At 49.1% G+C, this 16,273-nt stretch overlaps 1 protein-coding gene across 1 annotated transcript in view; it reads left to right on the top strand.

Moving 5' to 3' along the window:
• Positions 1 to 2,534: 2,534 nt before the first annotated feature.
• The window catches only part of Znf331 (zinc finger protein 331), a gene marked incomplete in the record, with an annotated part of 25,120 nt that continues 11,381 nt past the window's right edge, over positions 2,535 to 16,273 (top strand). Inside the window, 5 exon segments of the mRNA XM_013510094.1 lie at positions 2,535 to 2,833; positions 3,049 to 3,154; positions 3,861 to 3,924; positions 11,929 to 12,042; positions 14,201 to 14,260. Of these exon segments, the coding sequence (XP_013365548.1) occupies positions 12,024 to 12,042; positions 14,201 to 14,260 (79 nt within the window).

The following is a 16,273-nucleotide window of genomic DNA, read 5'->3' as shown; positions in this document are numbered from 1 at the left end:
GCGAGACCATTTATATTGATGGTTATAACTGATATCTATTGATTTATCTTTGTTGTGTTATTTTCTTCTTGTTGGTTCCCTTTCTTTCCCCTCTGTTTAATTACTTGCCTTACCTGAGGGATTCATTCTGCTGGGGTCCGTGGTGATGCAATCTCCATAATCCCTTTTTAGAACGTCTTTTGTACATTTGGACATGGTGGGGACTGGTTTGGTGTTCATGAATTTCCTCAGGTGTTGTCATGGAAGTATCTTATTACTCCATCAATTTTGGCTTTTTGTTTGTTTGTTTGTTTTTAGGTCTTTTGGGTTTTTTGTCTTTTTGAGACAGGGTCTCATTATGCAGTTCAGGCTGGCCTTGAGCTCACTTGGTAGCCTAGGCTGGTCTCAAACTCGCAATGATTCTCCTGCCTCAGCCTCCCAAGTGCTGGGATTACAGGCGTGCACCACCACACCCGGCTGTCCATCAATTTTAAAAGAGAGTTTTATGGGGTACATCAATTTGAGTTGCTAGTTGTTTTCTTTTCGGGCTTGAAATACTTCACTCCAAGCTCTCCCTGACTTAAGGATTTGTGTTGAGAAAACTGCTTGATTCTAATGGGCTTTCCTTTATAGGTGATTTGTTTCATTTATCTAACATCTTTTAATATCTGTTCTTGTGCTTAGTGTGCTTTGGAGTAGTTTTTTTTTTGTTTCTGATCATGCCTAATTGAAGGCTATATTCCTCATTTATCTGAATGTCAAATTCTTTTTCCATGCTCGGGAAGTTTTCTGCCATTACTTTGTGAATAGGTTTTTTGTGTCATTTGTACTATCTCCTGCTTTTTCATTGACTCTGATCAGTCTTATTTGACCATCTTCTCAGAGGTCCTCCCAAGCAGTTTAAAATGCAAATTCAGCCTGAACTGAAGGTTTCATGTAGGTGATTTCACTTATTAGTTGGGACAACCATTTTTATATCACTTTTACCAATAAACAAATAAATTAATAACTTTAAAAGCTCAGATTCATGTCCTGAATGTCAGAACATAGAGCCTGTATTCTTAATTTCATTAAGACAGCCTTCCATATTATGTGTCCATGATTAAATCCACTTTATTTGGTAAATCATCATAAATCCTTAATAAAATCTTAATTGGTAAATATACTCCATGCCTTTATATAGCAGACCATAATTTAATTCATCTTCCACCATAAAATTTTTATTTTTATTTTACTGGTATGTATTCACAGTTGAAAAAAAAAAAATCAGATCCCTTGTAAGGCATTGGTAGGTATATGTAACGCATCTTAATTCTTTTTTCATCCCCTTCCCCTTTCTTCAGTCCTCCCCCCCATCTCTTCATCCCTTTCCCCTTTACAAAAGATCCATCTTCCTATTTCCTATTACTTATCTTTTATTTTGCTTTTTTGTTTGTTTGTTTTTTTGGTTTTGGTTTTTCTCCGGTACCGGGAACCGAACTCACGACCTTGCGCTTGCCGCAGGCGCTTTGCCGCTGAGCTAAATCCCCAGCCCCTATTTTGCTTTTTTTTTTTTTTCATTTTTAAAAATTCTGCCCGGTGTGGCGCATGCCTGTAATCCCAGCACTTGAGAAGCTACGCAAGGGAATCACTACAACTGCGCTGCCAGCCGAGGCTTTGTAGGGAGTTCAAAGCCAACCTGAACTACAAAAACCTGTCTTAGAAAACAACGAAAAACGTTTATAAGTAAAAATTATAACTGCACCTTCTGGGAAGGAAACACGGTGGAGAGAACTGTCAATTCTATAGCGCATGGCCTGGGATTGGAGCCCTTTTCCCAGCCAGCTCTTCACGTATGTGGGTGTATGTAGATTTCACAGAGCTGGTTTCGGCCAACTGTGGTGGCCACGGCCGCGGTAGGAGGATCACAAGTTCGAGTCTAACCGGGTGAATTCAGGGAGATGGGATGGGGATATTGCCAAGTCCCCGAGCACCTGCCTGGAAGCCACAAGACCCTGGGTTCAGTCCCCGTGATAGTGAAGTAAGGTGACAGGAAAGACGAAATGTATTCCGCAAATTAATCCCAAATTAATATTTTGTGAATTTTCTGTGCACAGTCGAGGCTATGTCTTTAGGAGAAACATTCCTTTTGAAAGTGTGTCTGCTAATGTTTAAAAGTAACACGCTTGGCCGTGAAGACGGCGCACGGCTGCTATTTCCGTGGAGTGGGGCTCAGGGCACGCACGCGCCCTCTTCCGCAAGAGCAGACCCCAAACTTTGCAGCCTCCAGCGCCCTGCTTCACGCGTGATATTTACACACGTGTCGTGATCCATCCAGCAGATCTGAACTGCCTTTTCCTTTATTGTCGCCATCGTATTCTTCAGTAACCCCCAGTTGTTTACGCTGAGAGCCCGCACTGCTGTACCGCGCTGCATGCTGGGACATGCGTGCATGGGTTTCCTTGGACACCGCTGTTCGCCCACGTCATAGCGGGTAGGAACGCGGTCTCGGCTGGCGAGCGAGAGAGAGCCGAAACACCACTGCGCATGTGCCTGTCGCATGTAACGCGCAAGCGCAGTTCACGCGGGCGGCCATGTTTCCGAGATGGCTGCGTGTGCGCATGCGCACTGGCGCGCACGGAAGAATGAACGGGGGCGCTGGAGTGGGCGGCGTGATGCAGCGACCATCTTCTGTCTCGGTAACCATGGTACTGCTGTGTGAGTGGACGTCGGTGTCTATGGGAACGGGTCAGGTGAGCATCTCTACCTGTGACGCAGCTGCGACATTGTATGGGCTGCGTATGTGCTCCGGGGGCCGCAGAGACAGACGCGCGGGGCGATGCTCACGGACTCCGTCGCCGCAGCTGTGACACAGGTGTGTGGTCGGCAGAGGTGGGAGCAGCTGGGCACCAGGGCGGGCTCCCCCCGGGCTCCTGCACGGCCCCGCCGGGAGTCCCCGTGGGCAACAGGTGTGACGCAGTGGGTGTGGCAGGCCGAGGCTGGCGGGCGCCGTGGGGGGACGGGCGCCGGGGTGCGCACGGGTGAGTGACCGTGTGGCTTGTGTCTCTCCTGTCGTCGCTGCATTCTCAGGCTTCACCTCGCAGCTGTGTGGTGCCCGCGCGGGAGCAGCGGCGCAGGGGTATCTGAGAACCCGGACCCCGTCCCGAAAGCGGCTGATGAGGAGGAGACAGAAGAGGTGGGGATTGACAGGTGGTAGAAGAGCCTGTGGGATGAACTACGCCATGAGTTCATCCCCAACACCAAAACAACAAGGACGACGCAGGCGCAGTCACCAGATGACGATTTTTTTTTTTTTTTTGAGACAGGGTCTTGCGATACAGTTCAGGCTGGCCTCGAACTCGCAGTGATCCTCCTGCGTCAGGCTCCCCAGTGCTGGGATTACAGGCAGGTCCTTCCACTCGAAGCTAGTGCCCTTCTCCCACGCTACCTGGATGACAAGAGACAGCCTCAAGACTAGATTTTCTAGCAGGTAGTGACTCACACCTGTAATCCCAGCACCGTGGGAGGTTAAGGCAGGGAAATAAGTTTAAGCCCACCTGGGCAATTTAGCAACACCCTTTTTCAAAATGTTAAAAATTTTTATAAAGACATTGGTATGTAGCTCAGTGTAAAAGCCCTGCGTTCGCTCTCTAGTGCTGCAGACAGGGAAGGAGGGAGGAGCAACTGAGGGGAGAGAGAAAGAAGGAATGCCATGAGGAACAGCGAGCTTCCTGTTTTACCTGCGGAGATACCTGAGGTGGGAGGCAGCCGGCTGGTGCAGGCACACCACTGAGGGGTCTCTGCGACACTTAGCGCCCAACACCTTTCAACTGTGTGTTTTACTGTAGCCGGCGCTCCGGAAATGCCCTCGTGTCTCATTCTTGCCCTCCTCTTTCTTCCAGGCCAGTTGAAAAGAAAACACCCTGAGGAGGAAGACCTGTTGCACATCTTAAAGTCAAGGTTCAGGTGAGTTTTCTTTCTGTTCATTAAATGACCGAGTTCATATGACTTGGACCTACTTACTTTCCTTGGCCCAAATTACCCTCCCTTAATAACACATTATCTCAGTAATTCCTCCTCAGGGATCGGTGAGGGCACTGCAGGATAGGATTATTCCTCAAAGCACCACCCCCTGAGCAACCCTCTGGTAATGTCACAGACCCATGGGACCATTGTTCAAATCCTCTTGTGAGCTCTTCTAGGAATCCGAGTGTCAGCTGCATGTGCTGATACACGCCTGTAATTCCAGCACTCGGGAGGCTAAGGCAGGAGGGTCACCATGAGTTTGAGGCCAGCCTGGACTACACAGTGAGACCCTGTCTCAAAAAACAAAAACAAAAAAAGCCAGGCGTGGTGGCACACGCCTATAATCCCAGCACTCAGGAGGCTGAGGCAGGAGGATCGTTGGGAGTTTGAGACCAGCCTGGGCTACAAAGTGAGCTCAACACCAGTCTGAACTGCATGGCGAGACCCTGTCTCAAAAAGACAAAAAAAAAAACAAAAAATGAATCTTAGTGTATAGAAGAATCCCTCCTAGAGGTTAATTTTGACATATCATATTAGCATGTGGTTTAAAGAGGAAGAGATTGGATTTTACGTGGAATCAAATGCTAGATTTCTTTGAATTCAGAGGAGGGGACTGTAATTATTTATTTCTTTACACTGGTGGTGGTATGCAACATATTTTTGTTTTTTTGTTTTTTTGTTTTTTGTTTTTTTTTTGGTTTTTCTCCGGTATCTATGCAACATATTTTGATAAATCAAGCTGACTAATATATGCCTCCTATCACTATTGATTTTGTGATGAGAATTTTCATGTTATTATTTCCACAACCTATTCCTCTTCTCGAGCTGAAACTGCGTGTCCTTTTGTTTTTTGTTTGTTTGTTTTTGTTTTGGGGGATTGTCTTTTGTGGGAGTGATGGGACAGGGTTTCACCGTATGGTTCAGGCTGGCGTTGAACTCACTATATGGCCCAGGCTGGACTTACATTTATGACACTCATGTTGCCTCAGCTTCCTGAGTGCTGGGATTACAGATGTGCACCACCATGCTTGGCTTAATTGATCCTTTTATGCCAAAGGTTGCAATTCTTTAAATTTTTGTATGAAATTCATATATGTTCCTTAGAAAAATTCAAGGAATGAAAATTTAATAATTTTTTATTTTATTTTAAAGAGAATAAAAATAACAACAACATAACAACAACATAGACAAAAACAAAACAAAGCAAAAACAATAAAAACAACACAGGGTTTCAAAACAAAATGATAGGAATTAATGGTGGTTGTTATATTACATATTGTTATGTTCAACGAAGTTGCTCAGATTCCCAGACGTAAGAATGCAAGATTGATCAAACCGTTAAAGAGAATAAAAATAATTTAGAAAACATTAAAAACAATACAGAGCTTTGCTAAGCAAGATGGTAGGAATTCACCAATGGTTGTTATATTGTATATTGTTGTCTTTAAATTAGTTGTTCAGATTACTAGATACAAGCATGTAAAATTGGTCCAAAAAAATTAAGCATAAAAAAGATGGGAAAAATATATATACGTATAATATCTATATATAGGATAGCTGGGATAATTGTACGGCTGATATCTAATGGTTTACTGAAAGGAACTGTTAAGGAATGAGAATTCAAAGAGAAAAGCTGTTATTACATGCCATTGTTATGGGCATTCAAATCACAGTGTGATGTTTCACTGAATATCGCTTTGACTATTTGTGAATTCAAATAAATTACACAAACCAAGCGTGGTGGCACATTCATGTAATCCCAGCATTCGGGAGGTTAAGGCAGGAGGATCGTTGTGGGTTCAAGACCAGCCTGGGCTACAAAGTGAGCTCAAGGCCAGCCTGAACTGCATAGCGAGACCCTGTCTCAAAATGACCAAATAAATAAATAAATAAATAAATAGAACATGTATGTGTGTAAAATACTGATCAATAGGGATTGCACTGAAAGTGCAGATCACTTTGGTTAATAGGCACATTTCAACAATATTGATTATTCTTAGCCATGAATATAGAATATCTTTCTTTTATGTCCTCTGCAATTTTTTTTAATCTATATTTTATACTTTTCCACATGCAGGCCTTTCACCTTCTAGCTCAGATTTGCTCCTAAGTGTTTGGTCTGTTTTGTTTCTCAGTGCTAATTATGAGTTTGCTTTCTTGATTCCTTTTCAGGTCGATCACTGTTTATGTACAGAAAATCAGACAAAATGTTGCTTTTGGTATTCTACACCTAGAGTAAATTTACTGTGTCTAACAGTTTCTTAAAAATCTATAGGGTTTCCTAAATATAAAGTCACATCATCTGCAAGCAGAACAAATTTTATTCCTTCCTTTCCAATTTAGGTGGCTTTTTCTTTGTTTTTTGCCTAATTTTTCTGGCTGCCACTTGCAGCAATCTTGACTAGAAGTGATGGCCTTGCGCGCCATTTCTAACTCCTGATCCTAGAGGAAACTTCAATTATTGCTATTAATTATGGAGTTGAAGAAGCTGGGTGTGGTGGCACACACCTGTAATCCCAGCACTCGGGAGGCTGAGGCAGGAGGATCGTTGTGAGTTCAAAACCAGTCTGGGCTACAAAGTGAGCTCAAGATGAGCCTGAACTGCATAGTGAGACCCTGTCTAAAAAGAAAAAAAAATTATACAGTTGATTGTATGCTTCTGATGTATCTGAGGAACGTTACTTCTATACCTAATTTACTGAGGTTTTGTCATGCAAAGATGTTGGATTTGGTCAGTGTTGTTTTGCATCTGTTCAGATGATCATGTGTCTTTTGTATTTCCGTTAATTTGGTATATCTCATTTATGGATTTGTGGGTATCGACTCATACTTGCATCTCTGAGATAAATCCCACTTGATTGTAGTAGAGGATCGTTTTGATGCGCTTGCCTGTGAATTCAGTTTGCTGGCATCTTATTGAGAATTACTGCACCTCTTTCCATGAGGGCTATTGCCCTATAATTTTCTTCTCTTGGCATGTCCTTCTCTGGGTTTTGGATCAGGGTAATGTTTGCCTCAAAATGAGTTTTGAAATATCCCCTCCTCAGGCCGGGGATGTAGCTCAGTGGTACAATGCCTGCCTAGCAAGCACAAGGTCCTGATGGATTCCCAGTACCAAAAAAAAAAGGGGGGGGATATTCCCTCCTCATTGCGGTGTGGTGATACGTATGTACCCCGGGAGGCTGAGGAAGGAGGGTTGTAGGCTGCCCCTCCTGGGCACCTTTGTTAGATTTAGTGAGGCCCTGTTTTAAAAACAAAGGACTGGGAGGAGCTCAGTGTGAAGACCCTGGGTTTGAAAACACACAACACACACACACAGGAGTGAGGGAGGGGAAAGAACTATTCCCTCAGCTTTGATTTCTGGGAAGAGTTTCAGAGAAATCAATACAATTCTTCTTTGAACGTTTGGTGGAATTCTGCTGTGAAGCCATCCCTTCCTGGCCCTTTCAAAATGGGAGACTGTTTTACTTATTCAGTCTTCTTTATCCATCCTTGGTGTCTTCAGATTTTTTGTGTATTTACCGTACGATCCTGGAAGGTTCTGTTACTAGGAGTCCACCCATTGCTTCTGTTCTGGCATACGTTTGTGACAGTCCCTTACGATCCTCTGTATCTCATCCTGTCATCATAATGTCTTTTGTTTCTGGTCTGCAGGCTTGAGCCTTTTTCTTCTTCTTTATTTTTTATCTTTTTAAAAAAATGTTAAGATGGATGTGATGGCACAAGCCTATAATTGAGCTGCTCGTGAGGCTGAGATACGCGGATCACAAGCTTGAGGCCAGGCCGGGCTGCTGAGTGGGGTCATCTCTCGAAACAGCACTCAGGGCTGGGGATGTGGCTCAGCGCTCCTGGGTTCAACCCCCAGTTCCTGCCTTCACTGACCTTTCCCACTGCCTCTGCATTCTCTGGTGTCTGTATTCCACTCTGATCCTTATTAGTCCCTTCCTTCTAGTAACTGTGGGCTTAGTTCTCCAGTGTCTAGAGAAGCGATTTAGTGTCTGGGTTTTCTTCCTCTCTGTAAGGTAGTTGCTTGTTGCTGCGAGTGTTCCTCCTGGACGGATGTGGCTGCATGCGCTGAGTCTTAGCACGGTCTGCTTCCATTGTTTGTCTCGAGGTTTTTATTCTTGCGGTGCTGGGTTGACTCAGAGCCTTGTGCACACGGGGCAAGCGCTCTGCGGCTGAACCACATGTGCAGCCCTGTCCAAGGTACCTTGTAATTTCTCTTGCACTTCCTTCCTTGAGCCCTTGGTGTTTCTGTCGTGTTGTTTAATTTCCACGTCGCTTTAAATCGTCCAGCAGTACTCCTTTTACGGTTTCTAGGGTCATACCATTGCAGGCAGAAAATACACTTGATGTGACTCCCCTTCTTCAGTTTGTAAAGACTTGTTTTGCAGCTTACCGTGTGCTGATGGAGGTGGGACATATATGTGAGGGGAACGTCTGTTCTGCTCTTCAGTGGAATTTTTTTACGTCCTTTGGGTCCACTTATAAAATGTATTTCCAGCCCAGTGTTTCTGATTGCTGTTCTGTCTGATCTGCGCATTGCCGAGTGTAGGGTACTGAAGGCCCATGATGTTGTCGTATTGCTGTCCATGTCTCCTCTCATATCCTTTAATGTATTTATTCTGAAGTTGAGCACTGTATACTTACAAGTGGTATCTTCTCTCGATGAACTGATACCTTTACAATTACCTAATGGCCTTGGCTCTTTTTAGAGTGTTCTACTTAAATTTGTTTTTGTAAATCAGTATAGCTACCCCTGCTCTCTTCCGGTTTTCCATTTGCCTAAAATATCCTATCCCTTTTCTCTGTCTGTCCTTAAAGCTAAAATGTAGGCAGCATCTTTTTAGATCTCCTTTTTTAATCTATCCAGCCATTCCAGTCTTTTGATTCGAGAATTTAATCTTTTTACATTTAAAGTCATTTTTACCAGCCAGCACCACCTACTGCCGTTTTGTTAGCTATTTACTGCGTGTTCTGCTCCCTTTATTCCTAATGATCTTGCTGCCATTGCTGATGATATGCTGTTTTTCTAGTAGTGTGCTTTGATCCTTTCTCTTCATTTTTTATGTATTGTCTCAAACTTTTGTTCTCTGTGGTTGCCATGGGACTGCAGAAAAACATCTTGTAGTTATAATACTCTTACTTAAGCTGACAACAACTTCAGTTGTTAAACAACAAAAGACCTCTGCCCATTCACTTCTCTCCCACTCACATTTTTTTTATTGTCAGACTTTGCACCTTTAAATTGTGTACCCTTTAATGAATTATTCCAGCTATCAAACTTAATGTTTGCCTCTTTTAGCTTTCATACTAAAACTAAAAGCGTTTTATCTACGACCGTTACAGAATTAGCGTATTACGTACTTGCCTTTATTAGTGAATTTTTGGTCTGGTCTGGTCTGGTCTGGTCTGGTCTGGTCTGGTCTGGCCTGGCCTGGTTGAGGCAGTGTCAGTAAGTTCCAGGCTCGCCTTGAACTTCCGATCCACCTGCCTCAGTGCGCTGGGATTACAACCATGTACCACTGTACCCAGGCTGTTAATGAGTTTCGTAGCATTCGCATGTTGTAATGTGATGTTCTTTGATTTCAACTTGAACACTCACCTTAGCATTCCTCACAAAGTGGGTTGCACGGTAGTGGACTCCCTCAGCTGCTGTTTGCTCTGGAAAACCTTCGTCTCTCCCGCTTTTCTGAAGCACAGGTTTGCTGGGTGTACTATTCCTGACTGGCAGTTTTCCCTTCGCCACTGGACCGTATCACCCCCTCCCTCCTGGTTGCCAGTGTTTCTGGTGAGAAGCCTGCTGCAGGCCTTATGGGGTTTCTGTTACGAAACTGTTTATCTGTTCCTTCCTTCTGGGTTCTTTTTTTGTTTTCCCACAGAATAAGAATATTCTGTGGATCGAGCCTTTGCGTTTTGTTTTGTTTTGGTTTTTTGAGATAGGGTCTCACGATGTAGTTCAGGCTGGCCTTAAACTCACTCTACAGCGTAAGCTGTCCTCAGACTGATGGCGATCCTCCCGCCTTAACCTCACAAGTACCAGGATTATGGGCATGCCTGCCACGCCCAGCCTGTGGATTGATCTGTCTTACAGTCTCTTGACTTTTCCTGGACTGCATGTCCAAATCCCTGCCAAGATTTCCTGGGTTTCATCTAGGATTTCTTTGAATGGATTCTTCCTGTGTCTCTTTTTCTGCTCCTCCCTACCTCCCCCTTCCTCCCTGCTCTCCTGTCCTCCCTCCTCCTCCCCTCTTCCCCTTACCCCTGTTCCCCCCTTCCCCCCTTCCCCCTCTTCTTTCCCTCTCCCCTCTTCTCCTTCCTCCTCCCTCCATCTCTTTTCTTTTGGTCTTTTTGAGACAGGGCTTCACTATAAAGTTCAGGTTGGCCTTGAACTCACTATGTAGCCCAGGCTTACCTTGAACTCATAGCGATCCTCCTGCTTCAGCCTCCTGAGTGCTGGCATTACAGGTGTGCATTACCATACCCGGCCTCCTCCTTTCTTACTGAACTTTTTTTTTTTTTTTTTTGGTACTGGGAATCAAACTCACGACCTCCTGCTTGCCAGGCAGGCACCGTGCTGCTGAGCTAAATCCCCGGCCATTACTGAACTTTAATAATTTGAAAATTTGATACTTTAATGAAGTCTTGTGGGTTCCAAATGCTTTCTTTACTCCTTTTCATTATTTTTATTTTTGCTCCTCTAGTAGGCTAATTATAAATAATACTTCTGTTCTTTTTACTTTCCTTCCCTAACTGGCGCCTTAGAAGCAACTTGCTACCGACCACTCTGCATCTTTGCCCTTGGAGACTGAGCTGGCAGTGAAGCTTTGCCGTTTTCTTCGGCTGCTGGATTTTCTTGGGATTTTTTAATGGTTTCTACTTTTTATTACATTTCTTCTTCCTTCCGGCATTGTCTTCCTGTCTTCATGCCGTCAGCTGTGTGTGCCCGCGTCTCCCTCATCTGTGGGGTGTAGACCGTGATCCTCTGCGGCACCCAGGCGTCTCTGTTTCCCAGAAGGCACCAGGGGAGCAGTCTTCATCTCCTGGGGTCACATTAGTGGAGGAGCCTCCGGTCAGGGCCAGTGCCCGGGAGGGTGCACACCGCACCGGCCCTGCAGGCTGAGACCTCAGCTCCAAGGCCCGCAGGGAGCGGGTGAGCAGGCGTGGCCCAGGGCTTATCGCTGCTGCTGGGCCCGATGTGTGACCAAGGAGCAGGCCTGCCCTGGCCCACAGTCAGGACCGGAACACAGTGGGGGCAGCGCCTCAGAGCGCCGCGTGTGGGGTCGGGACGCCCGTCTCCCGGGGTCTCACCCTCAGCGGGCTCTGCCGGGCTGGTTGCACAACAGTTTCGAGTCCCCGAGGGGGGCTGAGTTCCGCAGGCGGTGTCCAGGACCCTCTCAGGCGTGTCCAGGCCAGCCAAGCTGCGCCAAGACTGCCCGCGGAGGATGTACGGGGCCTTCGGGAGGGCCTGGGTGTCTCCGAAAGGCTGCCGCGGTGGCCCGGAAGCCCAGTGTCCCACACTCCTCATGGACAGATCATCCGGGAGCACCACCACCGCAGGCTGGATCTCGGTCACTCACGTCAGTTCTCTCTCCTGTCTCCCTCCCTGTCTCTTGGTTTGGTTTGGTTTTGCAGTACTAAGGTTTGAACTCAGGAGCTCTGAGCCGCATCCACAACCTTTTTACTTTTTTGTTTTGAAATAGGGACTTACTGAGTTTCAAAGGTGGCCTCAAGAGTGAGACCCGCCTGCCTCAGCCTCCAAGTAAGTGCCACTAGGGGCGTGTGGCACCACTCTCACTTTGATCTTCGTATTTATTACCAGCTAAACTCCAGGCCGTGTTTGGGTGCCCAGAGTTTCCATGTTTATTTCTGACACTTGGAAACTACCCAGAGCCTCCCCTAGCCGTTTCCCTGGCTCCTAATGAGTGCTCTGTGTCTCTCCAGGCTCTTTTCCAGGGTGCCACGTGACCCTCTGCTGCCGTAAGTCCGCAGACACCGCCTGGCTGTGACACCTTGTCAGACGCAACTAGTTTCTGAAGATGCTGAGGCTTTTCGAAGGTGATGTATGCTTAGGGTGCCCAGACGTCGGCATTGCTTTCTCATGATCTAAGTAAATCATCCCACCTTCGTCCCTCAGAACACTGCAGCTGCGAACAGTCTGTCTGAATTAGTCCTAAGTAGGGACATGTGTGTACCTGTATGAAGCACTACAAATACTTCTAAAGATTGGTGTCCATGACAACCCCATAACAAGATACTTCACACTGAGCTCAAGGCCGACCCAGCTACATGGTGAGACCCTGTCTCAGAAGAAAAACAAAGATACTTTAAAAGTATTGTATCTAATACGATCTTTTAATTTTTGGCATTCCTGGGAACTGAATCCAGGACCTTCATGCTGCGCTATCTCTGTAGCCCTTCTTTTCGTTGTTTTGTTCTGGTTTGGTTTGGTTTATTTTTTGGTACCGGGAATCAAACATAGGCCCTACCACTTGCCAGGCAGGTGCTTGTGCCACTGAGCTATACCCCTGGCCCTTGTTTTGTTTTTTGAGACAGGTTCTCACTGTGTAACTAACGCTGGCCTTGAACTCTGGGTGATCCTGCTGCCTCAGCCTCCCATAGTTCTGGGCGTACAGGCCTGCACCACCACACCCAGCTAGGTACGGTATTTCAGTGGATTATCCATGCCACTGGTGCATGGCAGCAGTGATTCTCTCAGTAGGAGCATCCCAAATTTAGAAATAAATACGCGTATTTGTGTAAGTGAAGACCGCGCACGGCCCTCGGTACAGCGGCCAGCCCCGCCGCGGCACAGCCCCGGGGAGCGGAAGTGCGCCCAGCTCGCGCTCATGCCGGGTCGGCAGGGGGTCATTCTGCCCCGGCCTCGGGGAACACCCGTGCGGGGAAGCCCGCGCGATCAGAACCCTGGGCCGGGCCTGGCGCGGAGAGCCACGCGTGCGCAGGAACGCGCGTGCGCGGCCGCGGGGATCGAGCAGAGCTGAGCAGGGCCGAGCCGGGCCGAGCGGGGGCCGAGCGGGGGCCGAGCGGGGGCCGAGCGGGGGCCGAGCGGGGGCCGAGCCGGGCCAAGCCGGGCAGTGCTTCACGGCCGCGGGGCAGCGGGCACCGGCGTCCTCCTCCCGGGGTCTTCAGCGCGCGTGCCCACACAGTCGGGTTCTGCGGGCCCTCCGATGTGCACCCCCCCCCACCCCGCTGCTGCCCCGCGGCCCGCCCAGCGCGACCTTCGCACGCGCTGCCCAGAGCGGGACGTCCGCTGTGCTGAGTGACCGGCCGACGGCGCGCTGCATCCTGGGATGGGGGTTTCCATGGACACCGGACGGGGGAGGGAGGTGCAGAGCCGGGACCGGCCGGCCGCGCATGCGTACAAAGGCAGCGCGTGTGCGTGAATGCACCCGTGTGTTCGTGGTGTTCTTGCCCGCGCGACAGGTTGCGTGCGGTACAGCCGACTCCAGTGCACAACACGCGACGCGCGCGGCCGTGACGCGGGCCGGGGGTGCAGCCCCGTGTGTGCTGTCGCCACACTGATGGGGTGTGGCACTTTCCCGGGCGGTGGTCTGGGCCAACGCCCCCCACCCCCCGGCCCAGGGCACGCCCGCGTGCGCACGGCCTGTCGCGTGATTCAGACGGTCGCGGGCTGAGGACTGTGACTTCACGCCTCGCCTGCGTGCCGGGGTTGGCAGCGACACTGGGGGGCCGTGGGTATGACAGGACCCGCAAGCCTCGGCCGGGGCTGGCGTGGGACGGCCCGGGCATCAGCTGCCGCGTGCTGATGAGCACAGGTGTGCGGCCACAGAGCGCTGCGCTGTGCCCGCTGCCTTCCCCGCCTGCACCTGCGCACGCGTGGGTCCTGCCTGCGGGCAGTGCTCTGGGTAGGACCTGCGGGTGCGACTCCTATAACAGCCGGGGCAAGGACGCGCGGTCACGAGCCGGCAGTCTCCACCCCAGCTGCTCTCGGTGCGGGCTTCCTGACTGACACACGCCTCGGGGGGCGCCCTTCCGAGGGAAGGGGTAGCTAAGGCAGCGGGGGCAGTGGGTGTCCACCTAGTTCATGCAGGCTCGAGTCCCAGGTAATGTAGGCTTGCCCTCAGGAACCCCTGAAACTTCCGGCCCGCGTGGTCTGATTCCGGGGGCGCAGTGCGTTTCCTATCGGGCTGCATCGGGTAGGCCTGGGGTCTCACGCGCCTCTCTCCTTCCGCAGACTGTTCTGAGAAAGCAGCCCCGGGGGGCCGAACTGATCCCGCGCTGATGCCGAGTTCAGGTGCGTGGTCTTTTGGTCGTTAAGCTTCCTGTGTCTGCACGGCGTGGGACCGTGTACCGCCCTTGGCACCGAGGGTCCCCAAGGGCTGGGACAGGGCCGCGCAGGCCTCACCTACTCGTTCCCCTTTCCAGCGAGCTCTTTCCAACAATCTTAGGGTATGACAGAAAAAATAAAAAGCCTCACAGAGTGGATGCTAGTGCTTTCTCTTACAGTCTGTTTGCTGAGGGGGGATTCATCTTGGGGTAGAAGCAAAAATAAAACAAAACACCAACAGTGCATCAACCCATCTCCCACAGTTCTGCAGTCAGAAGTCTATCTCACTGGGCCAAAGCAGGGCACTGGAAGCCACACCATTCTGAGACGCCCGGGAGCTCCCGGGCTCCCTCCCTCCCTCTTTTCAGGGCAGCTGGGGCCTTTGTCACTGCAGCCCTGCTCCTAGCAACTCCTCCTTCCCCCTCTGTGTCTCAAAGACACCGGCCCACAGCGTCATTCTGGAGGGATTCTCAGCCCTGGGACTGTCTGGCTATCAGTTGGGGTCTCTGCAGCCTTATGCTCGTCCCCACTGCCTGGAGGAAGGTGTGCACTTCTCTGAGGGTCCTTCTGCCAAGGCGCTTCCATTCAGCGCCCTTAACAACCACCCCTCCCCCGTTTGTCCCTTCTCGTTGCTAGGCACTTTCCATTGAGACTGCATTGTTGTCCTTTATGATGGGATTAATGCAGGCAAGCTGCAGGGGAAAAAAACCAGTTCCCTAAACAGCTCCCGAAAATCGCCCCTAATTATACCACCCACAGAGAGCTACCGTTCCTGTTTTTGTGCATCTGAGGCCCCACTTCCTGTCAAAGCCAGTGCATTGTTGATTCTGGAGCGCTGAACCCTCTTTGATCATGCAAATGAGGTGGACTGTCCCAACCAGAGACCAGGGGGAGCTTTGTCTTCCTTTGAAAAGCCATTCACATGTTACACTTGGAGGATTAGAGCTGCCTTATTTAAAACTCACCCCATGGTCACACAGAAAGCACAGCCTTTCAGAGTTGATTTCCTGTCATTTGATGTTTGCTTTGTAGAGCACGATGACAGTCACTAATGCAGCGTGCAGGTGACAGCCCCAGGCAGACGAAAGATGGAAAAGATGGTGTCTAGGTTACTTTTCTCTCCTTGCTGAGACAAAGTAAGACACCTAGAATTAAAGAAGGAAAGGTTTATTTAGCTCACAGTTTGTGGAGGTTTCAGCCCCTAACCTTCAGCCTGTAATGGGCCGGCTCCCAGGCAGGGTGGCATGGCACAGGGGCAGCGTTCCAGGCGGCAGAAGACAGCAAGAGCAAAAAGGGGGCAGGCAAGCTTCTGTTCCTTCCTTGCGCTGTCTGCAGGCAACCCCCAGCCCCTCGGGTGGGTGCAGCACTCACACCAGGAATGCACCCTCCTCCTGCACAGGATGAGGATATTTACAAAGTGAGGACCCCGGCGCCCTCCTGAGCCAAGCCGGAAATGCTGTAACCCTGTTTCCTGAGATGAGGGCATGAAAACACGAGGGCCAGGTTTAACAAGCTGCAGTTGAAAAGCCTGTCCCCCGGGACCACATGAGGCTTCGGGGGGACACACAGACGCACACCCAACAGATGGCATTAATTTCAGATTTCACGTACTGATTAGCGCATGTTCGCAGTACTCAGGGGTCACTGTGGTTATCTGGTACGCGTACATGACACATCGTAATTCTCTTTTGATCTCGCCCTGCCCCTCCCTCCAACACTGCGTCCCCTTCCCCTTTGCAAAACATCTGTCTTCCTGTTATTATCTGTCTTTTATTTTGCTCTTTAGTTTGTGCTTTGCGCTTCTCGTTTGGAAAAGCACGGGATGTGTAGGATTCTGTGAGGTTCTCAGCGCATGACTCAGCCGCTCCCCATGTTCCCCGTGTGGCATTTTCTCAGACCAGCCTCTGAGCTTGATTTCTGACGCAGAGCCGTGCTTATGCCTCCCTCCCCCGCATGCCTGTGGAGCAGGAACGTTCTCTC

This window comes from Chinchilla lanigera, unplaced genomic scaffold (genome assembly GCF_000276665.1).
Source record: "Chinchilla lanigera isolate Chin_1 unplaced genomic scaffold, ChiLan1.0 scaffold00203, whole genome shotgun sequence".
NCBI lineage: Eukaryota > Metazoa > Chordata > Mammalia > Rodentia > Chinchillidae > Chinchilla > Chinchilla lanigera.
The sequence above is the reverse complement of the archived record's forward strand: the minus strand, read 5'-3'. Positions and strand labels throughout refer to the sequence as shown.